Source organism: Chironomus tepperi, unplaced genomic scaffold (assembly GCF_022539635.2).
Source record: "Chironomus tepperi strain 1889 unplaced genomic scaffold, CSIRO-AGI_Ctep_v1 contig_421, whole genome shotgun sequence".
NCBI lineage: Eukaryota > Metazoa > Arthropoda > Insecta > Diptera > Chironomidae > Chironomus > Chironomus tepperi.
Window position 1 is genome coordinate 466,717 of NW_027226543.1, and position 19,952 is coordinate 486,668.

At 32.5% G+C, this 19,952-nt stretch overlaps 4 protein-coding genes across 5 annotated transcripts; 2 read left to right on the forward strand and 2 right to left on the reverse strand.

The window, feature by feature from the left end:
• The first annotated feature begins 220 nt into the window (after positions 1–220).
• ck (myosin-VIIa ck) lies at positions 221–13,920 on the forward strand. 2 transcript variants are annotated; one of them, XM_070649165.1, is made up of 11 exons: positions 221–793; positions 5,706–5,793; positions 6,554–6,812; positions 6,966–7,062; positions 7,136–7,314; positions 7,377–8,156; positions 8,261–9,838; positions 9,899–12,706; positions 12,768–13,081; positions 13,137–13,404; positions 13,460–13,920. In XM_070649165.1, exons 2-11 carry the CDS (start codon positions 5,774–5,776, stop codon positions 13,664–13,666), a joined length of 6,510 nt encoding a protein of 2,169 aa, XP_070505266.1. In that variant the 5' UTR covers positions 221–793; positions 5,706–5,773; the 3' UTR covers positions 13,667–13,920. The 2 variants fall into 2 exon arrangements, with proteins under 2 accessions (XP_070505266.1, XP_070505267.1); XM_070649166.1 differs by having other exon boundaries at positions 221–473.
• A 132-nt stretch (positions 13,921–14,052) lies between these two features.
• Stoml2 (stomatin like 2) lies at positions 14,053–15,385 on the forward strand. The gene is made up of 3 exons (XM_070649217.1): positions 14,053–14,207; positions 14,282–14,402; positions 14,466–15,385. Exons 1-3 carry the CDS (start codon positions 14,079–14,081, stop codon positions 15,335–15,337), a joined length of 1,122 nt encoding a protein of 373 aa, XP_070505318.1. The 5' UTR covers positions 14,053–14,078; the 3' UTR covers positions 15,338–15,385.
• On the reverse strand, positions 15,359–16,864 carry LOC139097397 (sphingosine-1-phosphate phosphatase 1-like). The gene is made up of 3 exons (XM_070649218.1): positions 16,476–16,864; positions 15,879–16,413; positions 15,359–15,819 (listed from the first exon to the last, which is right to left on the reverse strand). Exons 1-3 carry the CDS (start codon positions 16,618–16,620, stop codon positions 15,411–15,413), a joined length of 1,089 nt encoding a protein of 362 aa, XP_070505319.1. The 5' UTR covers positions 16,621–16,864; the 3' UTR covers positions 15,359–15,410.
• A 14-nt stretch (positions 16,865–16,878) lies between these two features.
• On the reverse strand, positions 16,879–19,711 carry LOC139097375 (zinc finger protein 845-like). The gene is made up of 4 exons (XM_070649188.1): positions 19,398–19,711; positions 17,520–19,338; positions 17,253–17,299; positions 16,879–17,194 (listed from the first exon to the last, which is right to left on the reverse strand). The coding sequence occupies exons 1-4, from the start codon at positions 19,664–19,666 to the stop codon at positions 16,879–16,881; spliced, it is 2,451 nt and encodes an 816-aa protein (XP_070505289.1). The 5' UTR covers positions 19,667–19,711.
• Between the last annotated feature and the right edge of the window lie 241 nt (positions 19,712–19,952).

The following is a 19,952-nucleotide window of genomic DNA, read 5'->3' on the forward strand; positions in this document are numbered from 1 at the left end:
CATGTTGCGCATTCACATCCACCTGTGTTTTGTTTTGCTTTTATACTTTGGATGTATTTTACCGCATATGGATGTATTTACCTGTCGGCATTTTTTAACTACAACTAAACCACCGCTCAACAAATTCTGAGAGTAAAAGACTTCCAGTTACAACTCTTGGAAAATTTCATTTTTAATTTTTTGAGTTAAACTTCAGTTACGGAGAAGTCTTTCACTTGAACAGTCGAACCACATAATTTTGCCGAATGTTAATTAGTGACAAATTATTTAAATGCAAATTGTGTAAAAAGTAAATAAATTAATGATATATTAAGTTGATAAATCATCATATTATAGTCATACACATCAAATGATGATATTTTTATAGCCAAAAGGATAAAATTTTGTGTAAAATGATCATGTTTGTATGTATTTGTGATGGAGAAAAAATTAACGGCACATTTTTCAACTGATTCATTGTTATAAGTGCTGATGTAAGTGGATTAAATACTTCTTTTTTATGCGTTAGTCAATAAAATAAAGAAGTTCTTGATTAAGTAGTTTAAAATTAAATGGAATAAAATAAAAATGCTAAAGGAATAAAATCAATTACGTGGAAGTTCCTGAAGGAATGAAAAAAAATGAGAAATGAGGAGATAATAATCATATAATAAGTGATAAGTAATGTCCAAAGTGAATTTCTCCTCATCTTCTACACAAAGAACTAAAAGTGGAATACGAGTGAATATATAAGGAACAAAAAAAATAAAAGAGTTAATTATACCGTTCATTTCTGGTTCTTCTACTTCATAAGGTAAACTTTTCTTTCGTAAGAATCTTTCATACACATACTCATGTCGTCTTTTCTTCTACGAGATTCTTTCTTACTTCTTTTACTTTAACTTAACTTTTTTTTCGCCTGTTTTTTTCTCCTCTCCCAATAGTACAGAAAGAAATTATTTTTACGTTCTGCTTACACACAATGTGCACACTACCGATGAAATTCTCGACATTTGTGTTATGCTCTCAGCCAGTGTTGTCCAAACTGTGTGCTGCGGTGCACTAGTGTGTCGCCAAAATTTACTAGAATTACCTAGAACCATATGTCGTGTAAGGTTTTGGTCGAGGTTTTCCTATGCACCTAGGTGTGCCGTGGAGTAAAAAAATTTGGACAGCACTGCTCTAAGCAATAAAAAATTTCACATTCTTCTCTTTAATAATGAATAATGATAATAATTACAAATGATAGTAATGTTGAAAAATATTTCGGTCGTAAATGTCGCATCCAAAAATATGTGACTTGCTTAATTGTAACAACTTTATAATTGTTTAAATCTTTTGAGCGTTACAGAAGTATTTTCTTTTATTTTTGTTACTAGGCCGTTTCATTTACTTTATAAAAATATTGTTTCGTGGCCGATTGCTTTAAAACAAAATTTTTATGAAAAAAAATATTATTTATTGTGTTTGTAAATTTAAATTACTTACTGAATACTGATTTTGCAATCGGGAATCATGGACTAAAAAACTCACGTTATCCGTCATGGTAGAGCAATCAGGCAGTTTTTTTCCCTCTATCTCTTACTCATTTTCTATAGAAAATGTGTGCACAGCATATTTCCACAATAGATAGACCCATATATGGGGAATTAATTGATTACGTCGATATATGCTGGAATTCTGTTTCTTCTTCAATTGAATAGGTGTTTAACGCATTAATACAAATGAACATGATGAGAAATGTACACTATTAAATAGAAATAAGAATTTAAATAAGATATGCATGCGTGAAAGCAACAAGTAATACTTGCTTTATTATAAAACTGATACTCATGCGAAATTGATCAATTTTTTAATGTTTAACATTATTACTATATCAGATAACCATCCTGTCAATCATCAGTTCAAGTTAAAAATGTCTGAGATCTGCAAAAGTAATATCATGTGATCTTTGAGTCTGTATGTCAGTAACAAAATATTTTTATCAGCAAATATGCGTTCTATTCATTCATTGAAATGAAACAATGATCATAATAAATTTTCCACATAGCTTTTATGGTCTATGGAACTCTCCTCTTATTTTCTATATATATATTCATTGAAATCATGTCCAATTTGTTTAAACAGTTTTTCATGCGTTGCATACCAAATTCAATAATAGTTTTAGTAAACTACTTCATTGTTGGCCATCGAATAAACAATCATAAGTTACTTACTTACTTACTTATTTTGACCACTCCAAGTGTATATCTCTGCTGTTGCTGCTTCTTCTTCTTATTCCATGACATGAATAAAATTTGATAACAGTAATTGTAATTGTGCAGTTAGGGCGCTAACACAGAAGTGTCTCAGACAATCGTACACGCAATTAAATTTGATAACACTTTTTCCTTCATGACGGTCGATAACATATGAATGTCCTCGATGTGTTGTAATTCCTAAAATATATCTCGTGAGTTTTATTATTATACCAATTTTGTTGTTGTTTCATTTTTTTATTACAATAACAACTGTAGATGGAATTTTATCGGTCACGAAAGGCTTTTGATAAGACTGATAATAGAATACAGTGAACGTACACCTGAATGACAATTTTTCATTCTGTCAAAAAGTAGTTACGGGCTTTTTATCATTCTTTTTTTACAATCATATCTCATTGTGCTTATCACAACGTAAGTTTTGATTAATGAATTAAAGTTATTTTATCAAATAATGTAATTAGTTATGAACATCATTATACAACTTCCTAATTGTTATTATTATTATTTTTTATTACTGTTGAATGCAATTTAATTTAGATGCGTATCTGAAAGCTTTTCGCGATTGTATCTTTCAAGCAGAAATTATTTACCAAATAAAATTATTGCAGTAATATGAACTCAACTCTCGTTATTATTATTACTTTTTGTACGAAAACTGTTGAAATAATCATATGAAAATACGGAAATTGTAATAAAATGTACAGAAATGTCGTGTGCCAGTTTTTCGAAATGACTCTTTACCTTGAAAAATTGTCAATTTTTTGAAATTGCCATTGAAATTGTTCATTAATGAGGTAATATAGATTGCTTCAAGTGTTCCATAAAACAATTAATCATTATTGATAAACAGAAATTAAGGTGTGTAGTGCCGTGAGAATCAACACAAAACAGATAGTTACTGTTCTAACGTTCATTTGAGATTTGAATAATATTTATTGTACATAGTTGAACTCCCCTTTTCATACGAAAGTTCATTTTGTATTTGAACTCGGATAAATAAACATTACTGTGAAATTATAAATTCGCAAGGAAGTCGTTTTAATTAAACTACAATTACAAAAGTTACAGACTCTTGACTTTTGCCTAATCACTAAGCTACAGATGACTTATTCTCAAACTTGTAGATTTACCTGTTTATGATCTGATATCCCAGATTCAACTCTTCTTCGATATTACAATAGGAATATTATTGACATTTTACTAGCTCTCACTAGCAGAAAATAACCAAATTATTCTGAATGTGGGTGCTCATGAGAATAATTCTTATTTTTGACATATTACCTAATTTTCAATTCTTAAGATCTGTAAAAACGAAGAAATTCTGGAAGATTCCAAACTCTTTGTTACTTTAATCCCGAATGGTACAACATGTTATGAAAGGACGAAAGATTGTCCTTACTCCACCATGGTGATTGATTTCGATCAATTTTTATGAAGAAAAATGCGACTATCCATATTGTATTGCTCGGGAAATGCTTTATCAAGAAAATTTCTTTTCTAAATTGAAGACCACCAGTATTTTGTTAAGGAATTAACTTCTTATTTAGTTTAGAGTTAAAAAAGACAATATAAATTTCCGAAGAAATTTAAGAAGAACATGTGTTAATTTGCTAGTCATGAAATATTCCAAATTATATTCCCAACAAGACACCTTTCAATAAATATCGAATTTGAGATCACCAATAGAATTTCATTAAGAACAAAATAAAAAGTCTGTTGAAAAGTTCAATGAATTCATTTCACGACATGTACAGGATTTTTTCAAATAAGAATGCGAATGTTGAAGAATTCCATTTGTGAGGAATAAGTGAAAAAGAAAACATCTCTGACCACATTTACTCAAACTGGAAAGTTGACGAATGAGAAGCAGAAAATAAACACACAAAAACATAAATTTTTAGAGAAAAAATAATATAATAAGAGAGAAACTTCAATGCTTCTTCTTGCTACATGTTTTGTTTAGCAGTATTTCTTTTCTTACTTATATTCTTTGCCATCTTGCCTTCTGAAGATTCTTACTTTTTCCGAAAAGATGGAATAACTTATTTAACACATCATCAACTTAAGCGATATTATGTCTGTTCTTAAGAAATTCTTTTGCAAGAATGCTATTATTAGAATTCATTGCTGGCATAACTTCCATTTGAAAAAATTGTGAGAAATTGATTATACAATGGGAGACATGCCACAATACTGACGATCAACCAATTGCGCAATTTTCATCTATTCTCTATGTCTCACAAAAGTCAATTGTACTTTTAACATCTTTCATAATTTTCACAGAAAGAGAGCACATCATTTAAGACCCTATACTTCTACTGTCTTATGATGATTTTATGTACTCCAATAATGATATGTAGTATGTGGCCATTTAACAGAATTAATCAATTCAACAATGGTAATAGCTTTAAAATGCGGTGAAAGAACTGTTTAATGTTTAATAGAGAAACCGTCAATGCATATTCAATTGCGTTCATTTAAAAACTCAATTTTATTTGATCTTCATCATCCATTAACTTCATTGACATTCAATCACGATTTCTCTATTATTTAAAGCCAAAATCGTTTTAAAACTTTTCTGAAAATGTGTAACTGATCAACAAGTTCCTGTCTGTTTTGGGATCGTTCATAAATGGCGTTCTTGGTGAATGGTATTTGAAGACCCATCTCAAACAAAAGATCAGTGAACAATCTGGAATTACGTATCGCTAGAACTAGCAGTGATGCAGATTTCCCCTCTCCCCACTATAGTGCTTTGTCATAAAATCGTGAAACAAAATTCGCACTGCGTAACAAAATTGTAAACAAACTCGGTCCCATGTTCCAAACTTACTTATTTACTGTAACCATGCTTCTACATAATTGGAACAACAAAATGGTTACCAATTTACTCATTTGGTGGCTCTGACTCCAAGTTTGTACAAATTCTCTATCCAGACGTTGAACTGAGTTTCTTTCATCACTGTTGTAGCTTTTGAAGCTCCAGAGCATCTTTTCCCTTGCGGATTCCAACCAAAGACAGAGTATCAAGCTCCAATCTTAGTGTTTAGTCATTTCCGAACGTTACCCCATCAATTGCAATACTGATTTTACTCTCAGCAAGCTCTTCAATATATTCGAAGTGTAATGAATATCAGCTCCCCAAATGTTGACATCATAAATGAATGTTGTATAAGAATACTTTTGAATAATTTCGGTGTAAAGCAGAACGTGCTGAAAAAGATATTTACCTAATAATTTCTATATACACCAATCAATCTTTCCTATCTATTGTATCTCGTAAAAGACATAATATGTGAATGTTAATGAGAATAAATTGTGCTAAAAAGTCATCACTCAACAACAATTTTCCCATAGCATTACAACACTCCTTTACTTCTTTCTTTTTACTGACTAATTATATTTGATTGAGTATGATAAAAAGTCACAAAACATTAATTTTGTCATGTATATCTCTATTTTAAGGTTTTAAGTGTAAAAGTCATTTTTTTGTTGTTGTGTTGGAACCAAAATAGAATACAAAAGTCATAAAAATGGTTCTTGTTACGAGAGGGTAAGTAATTTATTCTTATCTCCTTATTATTATTTAAATTAAGTTGAATTAATTAAAGATAAAGAGTCTACAATGATAGTGATCACTAAGTCACAGATTCTCAATTACTTACTTACTTCGCTGACCGTACAGATCAATAATTGATCAATGATCACACTCAGGTGCCGCCTGAAATTGGTCCTATCACTGGCTTCCCCGTATGGAGCCGGAATATCAAGTTGACGAATATCTGAGCTCATTTCCCATGAAATCTGATGTTTAATTATGAAATCACAGAAATTTATCGAAATTACCGCCAATTTCCCATAAGAATCTTCAATCTAATGATACTTCTAATTCCGATACATTAAAAGCCAGCACTAGATCATTTCCCATACACAAAAAGAAGTGCGCCCATCAACAAATACTAAAAGAATACGCACAGATCAATATGGAAGATAAACAAAAGTTGAGAATTCCCCTCTTTATATGAGCGATATTGTATATTATACAGCATTATTTTAATATTTTCTAAATAATATGAAAATTGTGACTCACCATACAAAACCATTTCTTTTATTTGTGTTTGTTGATCAAAACGGAAACGGTTCCATTCGTTGAGTAATGGAATTTTCATTGTAGACTCTAGAGTTCTTTTTTAATTCCTCTCTTTTTACTCAAAAAATACATTTCACAACAATCAAGAACCCGCTGTGAAGTTGAATTAAGCATAAAAAATGTATGTTAATTCTGTTTTTCCTCTCTTCGTATGAAAATTTAGTGATTATATTTGGATTGAGCCAATTACTGGCCATGAGTTTGATGTTGCTATTGGAGCTCGAGTGTCATCAGCTGAAGGCAGACGAATTCAAGTTAAAGATGATGATGGTGTTGAACAATGGCTTCCACCCGAGAGGAGGATCAAAGCGATGCATGCCTCATCTGTTCAAGGTGTTGAAGATATGATTTCATTGGGAGATTTACATGAAGCTGGAATTTTAAGAAATCTATTAATCCGTTATAATGACAATTTAATTTATGTAAGTTTAATGAAAGGAAAAATAAGAAGCATTTGGTTTCTTTAGCATCGAACTAATACATCTCATTTACCTTTTGTCGAAATCCGACACTAATTACTTTAACTCTTTTCCTTCTTATTCTACGTATTTCGTTTGTTAAAATGTACAATATAGACGTATACTGGATCAATTTTAGTTGCCGTTAATCCATATCAAATTTTGCCAATTTATACAGCAGATCAAATAAAAATTTATAAAGAGCGTAAAATTGGTGGGTAAAATTCAAATACAATTACAAAATGTTTATACGTGTTGTCTATTAATACTCTACTCTAATTATACAGGTGAGCTTCCTCCTCATATTTTTGCAATCGGTGATAATGCATATGCAAGTATGAAACGATTTTGTCAGGATCAATGTATTGTCATATCAGGAGAGTCGGGTGCTGGAAAGACTGAAAGCACAAAATTAATTTTACAATATCTCGCAGCAATCAGTGGAAAACATTCATGGATTGAACAAGTAAATAAATGATTTAAAAATTATATCATAAGTATCATAATCAATTGATTGTATTTCCATAGCAAATTCTCGAAGCGAATCCAATTCTCGAAGCATTTGGTAATGCAAAAACAGTACGTAATGATAATTCATCAAGATTTGGAAAATATATAGACATTCACTTTAGTCGTAATGGTGTGATTGAGGGAGCAAAAATTGAACAATATCTTTTGGAAAAATCTCGAATTGTATCACAAAATCCAGAAGAAAGAAATTATCATATTTTCTACTGTCTACTAGCGGGTCTGTCAAGTGAAGACAAACGAAAGCTGGAACTTGGAAATGCAAAAGATTATCGTTATTTAACAGGCGGTGGTTGTGTGACGTGTGATGGACGAGATGATACAGCTGAATTTGCTGATATACGATCAGCAATGAAAGTATTGTGCTTCTCAGATCAAGAAATATGGGAAATATTAAAATTATTAGCCGGACTGTTACACACTGGAAATATAAACTATAAAGCAATAACCATTGATAATCTCGACGCAACAGAAATTCCTGATCAAGCAAACGTAAAACGTGTTTCAAATCTCTTAGAATTGCCAATGCAAGCATTTATTAATGCATTGACACGGAAAACATTCTTAGCGCATGGTGAAACCGTTATATCAACTTTATCACGAGAGCAATCAATTGATGTAAGAGATGCGTTTGTAAAAGGAGTTTATGGACGTCTTTTCGTATTAATAGTCAAGAAAATTAATAATGCAATATATAAACCAAAAACAACAATGAGGACAGCAATCGGTGTGCTGGATATTTTTGGATTTGAGAATTTTAATCTCAACAGTTTTGAACAGGTAAGTTAACGACAATACAGACAAAAGTCTTCTTTGTTATTATGTCTGTAGAAGGAAAATTAAGACTAATTAAATTCTCATTTATTATTCTTTACCACCAACAGTTTTGCATCAATTACGCCAACGAGAATCTTCAACAATTCTTTGTGCAGCATATTTTTAAACTAGAACAGGAAGAATACAATCATGAAGCAATTAACTGGCAGCACATTGAATTTGTCGACAATCAAGATGCTTTAGATTTGATAGCAATTAAGCAGTTGAACATTATGGCACTTATAGACGAGGAATCTAAATTTCCTCGCGGAACAGACCAAACAATGCTTGCGAAATTACATAAAACTCACGGTTCACATAGAAATTATTTGAAACCGAAATCTGACATTAATACATCATTTGGGTTAAACCATTTTGCCGGTGTTGTATTTTATGACACGAGAGGATTTTTGGAGAAGAATCGCGACACATTTAGTGCTGATATACTTCATTTGATTGCAACATCATCGAGTAAATTTCTACAGCTTGTTTTTGCAAATGATATTGGAATGGGAGCAGAAACACGAAAACGCACACCTACATTGTCAACACAATTTAAGAAAAGTCTTGACTCACTCATGAAAACCTTATCGACATGTCAGCCATTCTTTATTCGTTGTATTAAACCAAACGAGATTAAGAAGCCAATGATGTTTGACAGAAATTTATGCTGTCGTCAATTAAGATACTCAGGAATGATGGAGACGATAAGAATTCGTCGTGCAGGATATCCAATTCGACACAATTTCCGTGATTTTGTTGAACGTTATAGATTTTTAATTAATGGAGTACCTCCTGCACATAAAACAGATTGTCGTGCTCAAACATCTAGAATTTGTGCTCAAGTTCTTGGACGTACAGACTATCAACTTGGAAATACTAAGGTGTTCCTTAAAGATGCTCATGACTTATTTTTGGAGCAAGAACGTGATCGTGTGCTGACTAGAAAAATCTTAATCCTTCAACGTTCTATACGTGGTTGGGTTTATCGTAGACGATTCTTAAAGATGCGTGCAGCTGCAGTTGTTGTGCAGAAATATTGGAAGGGCTATGCTCAAAAGAAACGCTACCGTAAAATGAAGATTGGATATATGCGTCTTCAGGCATTAGTCCGTTCACGAGTGTTGAGTCATCGATTTAGACACTTGAGGGGACATATTGTGGGATTGCAAGCACATATTCGTGGATACTTAACACGTCGAGAATATGGACACAAGATGTGGGCAATAGTCAAAATTCAAGCACATATGAGACGATTAATTGCTATGCAGCGTTATAAGAAGCTCAAAATTGAATATAGAAAACATCGCGAAGCCATTCGATTAAGAATGATGGAAGAGGAAGAGTTGAAGCATCAAGGTAATAAACGTGCTAAAGAGATTGCAGAAAAGAATTATATAGAGCGAATAAACGAAATGGAACGAATAGAAATTGAAGTAGAATTGGAAGACAGAAGAAGAGTAGAAGTTAAGAAAAATCTGATTAATGATGCGGCCCGTAAACAAGATGAGCCCGTAGACGATGGGAAATTGGTTGAGGCAATGTTTGACTTTCTACCAGATTCTAGCAGCGAAGCACCCACGCCACATGGGGGTCATGAAACTTCCGTATTTAATGATCTTCCATCTGGAATTCAGAATGAAGAAGTATGTTGCTATTTCCAAGATTTTATTCCCATGCTTTATGTTTATTTCTTTTAATTTCAGGATATAATTGGGCCAATGCATGCAGTGTCTGATGACGATGAGGATTTATCAGAATTCAAATTTCAAAAGTTTGCAGCAACATATTTTCAAGGAAATATTACGCATTATTATTCACGAAAGCCTCTTAAGCATCCTTTACTTCCACTACAAACTCAAGGCGATCAGCTTGCCGCACAAGCTTTATGGATCACAATATTACGATTTACTGGTGATTTAGCCGAACCAAGATATCATACAATGGACCGAGATAATACGTCAGTCATGAGTAAAGTAACAGCAACATTAGGTCGTAATTTCATTCGAAGCAAAGAGTTTCAAGAAGCGCAGATGATGGGTCTTGATCCGGAGTCGTTCGTGAAGCAAAAACCCAGATCAATTCGTCACAAATTAGTCTCACTAACACTTAAACGTAAAAATAAGCTTGGAGATGATGTGCGTAAGAAACTACAAGATGAAGAATACACAGCCGATTCATATCAATCTTGGTTAGAATCTCGTCCGACGAGTAATTTAGAGAAACTTCATTTCATTATTGGCCATGGAATTTTAAGGGCTGAGTTACGTGATGAAATTTACTGCCAGATTTGTAAACAGTTAACAAATAATCCATCAAAATCATCGCATGCTCGCGGTTGGATTTTGCTTTCATTATGTGTTGGATGTTTTGCACCATCAGAAAAATTTGTAAATTACTTACGATCGTTCATTCGTGAGGGTCCACCGGGCTATGCTCCCTATTGTGAGGATAGACTTAAAAGAACATTTAATAACGGCACAAGAAATCAGCCACCATCATGGCTTGAACTACAAGCAACAAAATCTAAGAAACCAATTATGCTTCCCATAACATTTATGGATGGAAATACGAAAACACTTCTTGCTGATAGTGCGACAACAGCAAGAGAATTATGCAATCAATTATCTGATAAGATTCAACTGAAAGATCAATTTGGATTTTCATTGTACATAGCATTATTTGATAAAGTATCATCATTAGGCAGTGCGGGAGATCACATTATGGATGCAATTTCACAATGCGAGCAATATGCAAAAGAACAAGGTGCACAAGAACGTAACGCACCATGGAGATTATTCTTCCGTAAAGAAATTTTCGCACCATGGCATGATCCAACGGAAGATCAAGTAGCAACAAACTTAATATATCAGCAAGTTGTAAGAGGCGTGAAATTTGGAGAATATAGATGTGATAAAGAAGAAGATTTGGCAATGATTGCTGCTCAACAATATTATATTGAATATAATACAGACATGTCAATGGAACGGCTTTTTACGTTAATTCCAAACTTTATTCCCGACTATTGCCTTACTGGCATTGAAAAAGCTGTAGAACGATGGGTACAGCTGATTCTTCAAGCTTATAAGAAAAGTTATTATTTGAAAGATAAGGATAAGGTTGCATCCTTAAGAGTCAAAGAAGATGTTGTAAGCTACGCAAAATATAAATGGCCTTTACTGTTTTCACGATTTTATGAAGCATATCGAAACAGTGGACCAAACCTTCCGAAAAATGATGTCATAATAGCTGTTAATTGGACAGGAGTTTATGTTGTAGATGATCAAGAACAAGTACTTTTAGAGTTATCATTCCCAGAAATAACAACAGTATCGAGTCAAAAAACCAATAAAGTCTTTACACAAACATTTAGTTTATCTACAGTTAGAGGAGAAGAATTCACATTCCAAAGTCCAAATGCTGAAGATATTAGAGATTTGGTTGTTTTCTTTTTGGAAGGATTGAAGAAGCGCTCAAAATTCGTAATAGCATTGCAAGATTATCGATCACCAGGTGAAGGAACAAGCTTCCTTTCATTCCTAAAAGGTGATTTGATCCTGTTAGAAGAAGATAGTACTGGCGAAACTGTGTTAAATAATGGATGGTGTATAGGACGATGTGAAAGGACACAAGAGCGTGGAGATTTTCCAGCTGAAACTGTTTATGTCCTTCCAACACTCACAAAACCACCTACAGATATTCTCGCACTATTCAGTATCGAAGGAATAACCCACGGTCGTCGTTTAAGCTCAACATATTCAAATGGTGGAACTGAACCTCGAGAAAAACCTCATAATTTATCAGAATATGCAATTGATCATTTCCGTCCACCACCCAAGAGAACTATGTCGAAAACATTAACATTAAGCTCTAAACGTAGTGGAGAAGAATTATGGAAATATTCACGTGAGCCTCTAAAGCAGCCTCTACTGAAGAAATTATTAGCAAAAGAAGAATTATCAGAAGAAGCCTGTTTTGCCTTTACAGCCATAATGAAATATATGGGAGATTTGCCATCAAAACGTCCTCGAATTGGAAATGAAATAACAGATCATATCTTCGATGGTCCTCTAAAGCATGAAATCTTAAGAGATGAAATCTATTGCCAAATTATGAGGCAGTTAACGGACAATAGAAATAGAATATCAGAAGAACGTGGATGGGAATTGATGTGGCTTGCAACAGGCTTGTTTGTCTGCAGTCAAGGTTTATTAAAGGAACTTATGGTATTCTTAAGAACTCGAAGACATCCAATTTCTCAGGACTCACTTCATAGATTGCAGAAGACATTAAGAAATGGCCAACGAAAGTATCCACCGCATCAAGTAGAAGTTGAAGCTATCCAACACAAAACTACACAAATCTTCCATAAAGTCTATTTCCCTGATGACACAGATGAAGCTTTTGAAGTCGATTCTTCAACTCGAGCTAAAGACTTTTGTCAAAACATTTCTCAGCGTCTTAACTTAAGATCCAGTGAAGGTTTCAGCCTGTTTGTAAAAATTGCTGATAAGGTATGCTTATTCTATTCCTGTTGTTAAAGATTATTGCTTTCAACTTCCTTTATTATCGTAGGTAATATCGGTTCCGGAAGGAGATTTCTTCTTTGACTTTGTCCGACATTTGACTGATTGGATTAAGAAAGCTAGACCTTCACGTGACGGTGCAACACCTCAGTTTACGTATCAAGTATTTTTCATGAAAAAGCTATGGACTAATACTGTTCCTGGAAAGGACAAAAATGCAGATTTAATCTTCCATTATCATCAGGAGCTTCCAAAACTTTTGAGAGGATATCATAAATGTACGAAGGAAGAAGCTGCCAAACTTGGTGCTTTAGTGTATCGAGTTCGTTTTGGAGATAGTAAGCAAGAATTGCAAGCCATACCGTAAGTAGTATAATTAATGCTTTTTGGATTTTTAATTACAATTTCTGAATTACAGCCAAATGCTTCGAGAGTTGGTACCTTCAGACTTGATAAAACTTCAAGGATCAAATGAATGGAAACGAGCCATTGTTTCTGCTTATAATCAAGATGGTGGAGTGACACCTGAAGATTCGAAAGTAACATTCCTGAAAATAGTTTATCGCTGGGCAACTTTTGGATCAGCATTCTTTGAAGTGAAGCAAACTACTGAACCTAATTACCCTGAAATGCTCCTTATAGCAATTAATAAGCATGGTGTTAGCCTTATACATCCTCAAACAAAGGTATTATATTCTCATATTATTGTAATCAGATGTAAGACTTATTTTCTTGTTTTAGGATATTTTGGTGACACATCCATTCACAAGAATAAGTAATTGGTCTTCTGGCAACACGTACTTCCACATGACAATAGGAAATCTTGTTCGTGGCTCAAAGCTTTTGTGTGAAACGTCATTAGGATATAAAATGGATGACTTACTGACATCCTATATTTCACTTATGCTGACAAATATGAATAAACAAAGATCCATTAGAGTAAAATAATTAATACAATCTAATTTAGATAATAATAAAGTATTGACTACGATCATTAACACATTTTGATGAATTAAATAACATAGCAATTTTATAGTGTATTTGAATATTTATTGCATGATAATCAGAGAGGGAATCAGAGAACTGTTTGTTTAATAATTTAATTAACTTTTTTTGTTTTTTTTTTCTTTCGCACGTTCTGTCTGGATAATATTGAGACAATATGAAATGTAAAGAATAATAAAGATTTATAAATGAACAAATTAGGCAAATTTTATTTAATTTTATTCACTATCTCACAATTCATGATTCTTATTTTTCAGAAGGGAAAATTTCATTTTTTCAACATTTTTTAACGGATTTTTAAATTTTGAATTCGTATGTTCAGTCAGTAACCTCTCATAAAAAACAAAATAAAATAATGTTATCCTTAAGAAATATTAATTCAAGTAGATTTATAGCGCGAAGACTCATAAATAATTTAGAACATTTTCATAGAAACAAGACAACAACGCCGATAAACCTTGGAGTGCTATTTGTGCCGCAGCAAGTAAGATAAAAACATAAAATTTTATTTAGGTAACAAATTTTTATAAAAACAAACAAAAATCATAATTAATGTAGGAAGCATGGGTCGTCGAGAGAATGGGAAAATTTTCCCGAATACTTAATCCTGGTCTAAACTTCCTGATTCCAATAATTGATCAAATTAAATATGTTCAAAGTTTGAAGGAAATTGCAATAGGTAAGAATTTTATTTCAAAGTAATGATCCAGATTTCGTCATAATTTTGTTTTTAAACTTCCAGAGGTTCCACAACAAAGTGCTATCACATCGGATAACGTTACTTTAAATATTGATGGTGTTTTATATCTTAAAGTTATCAATCCTTATAATGCTTCATATGGTGTTGAGGACGCTGAATTTGCTATCACTCAACTAGCACAAACTACGATGCGATCTGAACTTGGAAAGATAAGTTTGGACAAAGTATTTCAAGAACGTGAAAGCCTTAATGTTAGCATAGTTGAAGCTATAAACAAAGCATCAGAAAGTTGGGGTATTCAGTGCTTGCGTTATGAAATTCGTGAAATTAAAATGCCGCAAAGAATTCACGAAGCTATGCAGATGCAAGTTGAAGCTGAAAGACGAAAGAGAGCTGTTGTATTAGAATCTGAAGGTATCCGAGAAGCTGATATCAATGTTGCAGAAGGTAAGAGACAATCAAAAATTCTAGCTTCTGAGGCAGAAAGGCAAGAAAGCATTAACATAGCAGAAGGTCAAGCGAAAGCTCTTCTAACAATAGCGATAGCAAGATCACAAGGTTTAAAGCATGTAGGAGAACAATTGAAAAATCAATCTGGAAATCACGCTGCATCATTGCTCGTTGCTGAAAACTACATTCAAGCATTTGGAAATCTTGCAAAAACTGGAAACACTCTCATTCTCAATGCTAATGCTGCTGATGTCAGTTCAATTGTGACACAAGCTATGGCTACTTATAAAACCATAAATGAACAACAGAATAAAGCTAATCCAATTTCCGAATCATCAGCAATGACTTCCGAAAATATCAATAATCCAATTGATCACTATTCAAATATTATTGAATCTAAGCTTTCTGATGTTAAGGATTTAGGAATCGATCATGACGATCCTACTAATTTAGACAAAAAATAAATTTTTATAGTCGTAATGAAATGTTTTGGGCAGGAAATGTAAAGTTAATTCTCACACTTTTATTAAAATTATCTTAAATTTCAGTATAAAATGAAGTTCGTTGTATGTTGAAATAACTATAAATATGATGGACTACGAAAAGTGTACAGAATCCCAAAAATGAGTATGTAAGAAAGTTCGTTGTCAAGTCTATAAAATTCTTCTTTGTATTATCTATAGAATCTGGAGTTTCCTTAAGCTTCTTCTTATCTTCACCATAATAAGCACACAATGAGGAATAAGCTACCAATTTTCCTATAAATTCACTAGCCGCAGCAATCAAAAGTCCAATTACTGTCCTCATTATAAAATTGAGAATATTGTTGAATTCCACTGCCAATGGCAGAACTACTTGACTATCATCGAGATATCCCATTTGATAATTCAGCCAATGTCCTAATTCGATACCTACAAAGACTGCAGCTATTGATGTCGTATCACCCCTAAAATATTTTCAAATTCTTAATTACAGTCATTAATATTGTATTAAATTAAAGCTTACTTTGTTCGAGTGAAGATTCTTGTCGATGGTCTGGGGAAATAAACCATAGCAGTAATCGTAACTGTTAACAAAACAATTGGTGAAAACACATTCGTTGCTAAAAACAGCTCTATAGTATTGGTAATAGGTAAAACAACCGTTAGAAGGACAGCTGATAAGAAGAATCCGAGCACTAAGTCTAACACGGAATGCATCCCTAAATATACTCGACTCCATGATACTACAGAAATCCATATCACAGTTAAAATAGCACAGATTGTCAAATTGACATCATAACGTTCTAGTGCAAAGTAAACAATAGTCACAGCAATTGACGGTGAGGACATAGCATGAGTTGAGGGTAACGAGTATTCATTAGAAAATTTCTTTTGCATTTTTATTGCTGGTGCTTTTGGACGTTCTGTTAAGAAAAATTCTTTCAAAGCCTGTCCAACATACATATTAATGAACCAATTGAACACAAATCTTCGACCGATGAACCCGTCCAAATTGAAGAAACACATAGGAATGAAAATTCCATAGAAAAGTTCATCGCCTAAAGGAATTGATAAGAATGAATTAATTTATGTGATAAATAGGATTAATATGCTAAGTCACCTAATTCTGTTCCTATTATGAATAAATAATAGAAGAACTTATTCTTTATTATTATTTTATCATCTTTTGTTCTTTCTAGTCCAAAGAAGTTCTGAACTTTATACACCAATTCTGGACTATTTAGGTAGTTCCAAATCTTTGACATGTTGATGATATAACTGATAACATTAAACTAAATTATTTTCTTTTCTTTTTTAATTTATCAGATCTTTACATGTATTAAGCATAAATGTTTTGTTGATATTACAAAGTACACTTTATGGTGTATGTGAAGTCGCTGCTTACATGATTTTGAAATTTCCGCAAGGACGTTAAAAATTTCTTATGCATATTTTTGAAACTTAAAATTTTTATGCTTTATCACATTTTCTTCTTCCTTATTAAGGTCTATAAATACTTAAATCTATAAAGTTAGTCGACTGGTTCCATTAAAATCACCAAAATCATTTTCTGTTTTCAAAATATCACTGCTGCTCAGCTGATGTTTATGAATCTTATGTGAACGAAAATTATGTTCATGCTTGAATGTCATGTTACAGAAGCATATAAATGGCCTTTTCTCAGGATGAAACTTTTCTTCGTGAATTTTAAGCTTTAATTTGTCATAAAATGTAATATCACAGTCATTGCACTCATAAGAAATTCTAGTCGTTGTGTGAGTTTGTAAATGAGAAGTCAGAACTTGTTTCTGTGTAAATCTTTTACCACAAACTGGACATCTAAATTAAAAAGACAGCATAAGTAATGATTTTATTAAGTACAAGATAGTAAACTTACTTGAAAGGCTTTTCGTTTGTATGCTGACGAGTATGGATCAATAGGTCCTGTTTTTGAACAAATCCTTTATTACAGTAGCTACAAATAAATTCCTTCTGTCCTAGATGCAATTTTTTATGGTATAAAAATGGTGCAATAAACTTGTAACTCTGTCCGCAGATTTCACAGATGTAAAAGTTTTTGTGCTGCACATGCTTTCTCATATGAACCTGAGAGGTATGACAATTGATTATTATTCTATCTCAATCAATTTTAACAGTTACTTACATTCAGTTGAATCTTATTGAAAAGTCGATGTCCACATAAATCACAGATGAATCTCCTCAATTTCAATTCTATTTTCTTATGACTTTCTACATGCTGATTTAATATTTCTAAATCAGTGAAAGGAGCACCACATGTAATGCATATATAAATGCCAGTGTGCAAGTCGATGTGATTTTTAAAGTCTTGATAAAGTTGGAATTCCATTTTACAGTATCCACATGATCGTTTTAGTTTGTGTCCATTTAAATGCACTTGACTAAAGTGCTTCTCCTTCTGATATTTGTTATTGAGATGTTCATGACAAAATTTGCATCTGTAATCTTTTGGTGCCTTTTGCTTAATATTTTCATGAACACCTCTTCGATGTCTTGAAAGTGCACTGGATGTCACAAAGTTCTTATCACATTGTTTACAATTAAATGTCTTCTGTTCAACTGGATTCGTATTGTGGAAACGATTAAAATGGTTCTTAAGATCATATCTAGTTCCAAATTTCTTTTCACAGTCTGTACATTCATGACATTTTTGATGTAAATGAACAACTTTTAAATGTCTATCCTTTGCAGATTTGAAACTAAATGATTTTCTGCAAATTTCACATTCATGCTTACTATTGTTGTGAATGGCTTGCATATGAATGTCTAGATTCCTTTCATTTATAAATGTCTTATTACAAAAGCTGCAGGTTCTATTTTCTTTTCTCATATTTCGATGATGTCCTTCAAAATGTTGATCCAATTCAAATTTAGTTCCAAACTGTCGTTGACATTCATTGCATACATGATTCCTTTCCTTTAGATGTTTTCTCTTGTAATGTCGATCTAGTGCTGATTTATAGCTGAAATTCCTTTTACAGTCTTTACATTCAAACCTTATGTTGGTATGATTAGCTTGGTGATGAATTTTAAGAAGCTTGACTTTTCCAAACATTTTGTTGCAGCTTGTACAGTGAAAGCCATTTACAGTGTCATGAATTTTATTAAAATGTTCCTGCATTTGAGATTTTGTCATGAATTTAATTCCACATCCAATGCAAACTATTGATACTTGTTGAATATTTGATGAGATGTGTTTGCACTGCATGTGTTGCTGTGCTGCATGTTTGCTAATAAACGTCTCATTGCATTTATCACAGGTTATTGAGTATTCATCTTTTTGACATTGATTCAATGAGTCGGAATTGTTGATTTTCAATAAATTTGAATCAAATGTATCGGTACTTTTGGAATTTACATCGCTTCCTCCAATAGAATTGTCAAGTTGTTCACTTTTATCCAATCCATCAAATCGAATGTCTTCTTCAACTTTAATTTCAACATCCAATGCATCAACAAAGATTCTTTCCGTTTCGCAGTACTCAAACTCTTCCTTGATTTTCTTATTAGAACTCACAATTTTAATATGAAGCTTCAAATGCCGTTCTATTTGAAATTTCTCGGCAAATCCCTTACCACAGTAATCACAAAAATATGAACGATAAGTCGAGTGTTTTGTTTTAATGTGAATTTCAAGATCTCGAAGCTTTTTAAATCGTTTAAAGCAACTCTGGCAAATGAATTTTAAATTGCTGTGCATTTCTTCGTAGTGCTGCTTAATATTCTTAAAATTCTCTCTACATTTTGGACAATATGTTATATCTTTAACTAATGAATGAACTCTTTTATGCTTCTTTAATTGAGCTTTCTCTCCAAAAGCTTTTCCACATTGTTCACATTTGAAATTCTTTTGATGTTCATGAACTGTCAACACATGTCTATCCAATCCTGATTTTTTGCCAAACTTCTTATCACAAAATTTACAGTCGTGGTTTCTAAGATTCCTGAAAAATAATGGAAAATCTAAGATACATATTTAAAAATTACCGTTACAAAACCTTACATGTGGACGATCCGATTATGACTTGACAAACTAATGAAGCTTTTATTGCAAATAGGACAATTCTTTGGTTCTTTAGATTCTGTTTTGTGGATTCTAATGTGTGTGTTGAATTTGCTCCTTATTTGAAAGATCATCCCACATTCTTCACATTTGAAAGGATCTCTTCCTTTGTCATGCATTCGTTGATGTTGAGCTAAATCTGCGGCTGTATTGTAAGCTCTAGGACATTCATTGCATGAAAATGATCTAGCATTAATGTGATGAGCCATATGATACTGTAAATTGTAGAGACCTTAAATAAATATTCCAATAAATAAGACTTCCACAGATTGAAGCTTGAATAGCTGTTTTCTTACTTGTGAAGGTTTTTTGGCACAAATTGCACATGAAATCCTTTTTGGTCTTCTCTTTATGACCATACTTCTTATGTCTCTCATATTTATTTGAATCTACCAATATTCCACAAACATCACAGACAACCTGTTCGCACATAATTCACAACTGAGTAATCACTAAACACTATAATTTTTAAAGGAATCTACGAATATGCTGTTT

What these genes read in the sequence shown, in the direction of transcription:
- ck (XM_070649165.1), top strand. Translation starts at nt 5,774, where the DNA reads ATGGTTCTTGTTACGAGAGG. An exon ending in ATGGTTCTTGTTACGAGAGG is followed by an intron (nt 5,794 to 6,553) that starts GTAAGTAATTTA and finishes ATGAAAATTTAG; the next exon opens with TGATTATATTTGGATTGAGC. An exon ending in TTGTAAAAATTGCTGATAAG is followed by an intron (nt 12,707 to 12,767) that starts GTATGCTTATTC and finishes TTATTATCGTAG; the next exon opens with GTAATATCGGTTCCGGAAGG.
- Stoml2 (XM_070649217.1), top strand. Translation starts at nt 14,079, where the DNA reads ATGTTATCCTTAAGAAATATTAATTCAAGTAGATTTATAGCGCGAAGA. An exon ending in TGCTATTTGTGCCGCAGCAA is followed by an intron (nt 14,208 to 14,281) that starts GTAAGATAAAAA and finishes TAATTAATGTAG; the next exon opens with GAAGCATGGGTCGTCGAGAG. An exon ending in TTTGAAGGAAATTGCAATAG is followed by an intron (nt 14,403 to 14,465) that starts GTAAGAATTTTA and finishes TTAAACTTCCAG; the next exon opens with AGGTTCCACAACAAAGTGCT.
- LOC139097397 (XM_070649218.1), bottom strand. Translation starts at nt 16,620, where the DNA reads ATGTCAAAGATTTGGAACTACCTAAATAGTCCAGAATTGGTGTATAAA. An exon ending in CATAATAGGAACAGAATTAG is followed by an intron (nt 16,414 to 16,475) that starts GTGACTTAGCAT and finishes CAATTCCTTTAG; the next exon opens with GCGATGAACTTTTCTATGGA. An exon ending in AGAATCTTCACTCGAACAAA is followed by an intron (nt 15,820 to 15,878) that starts GTAAGCTTTAAT and finishes AAAATATTTTAG; the next exon opens with GGGTGATACGACATCAATAG.
- LOC139097375 (XM_070649188.1), bottom strand. Translation starts at nt 19,666, where the DNA reads ATGGCTCATCACATTAATGCTAGATCATTTTCATGCAATGAATGTCCT. An exon ending in CATAATCGGATCGTCCACAT is followed by an intron (nt 19,339 to 19,397) that starts GTAAGGTTTTGT and finishes ATTATTTTTCAG; the next exon opens with GAATCTTAGAAACCACGACT. An exon ending in ACAAACGAAAAGCCTTTCAA is followed by an intron (nt 17,195 to 17,252) that starts GTAAGTTTACTA and finishes TTTTTAATTTAG; the next exon opens with ATGTCCAGTTTGTGGTAAAA.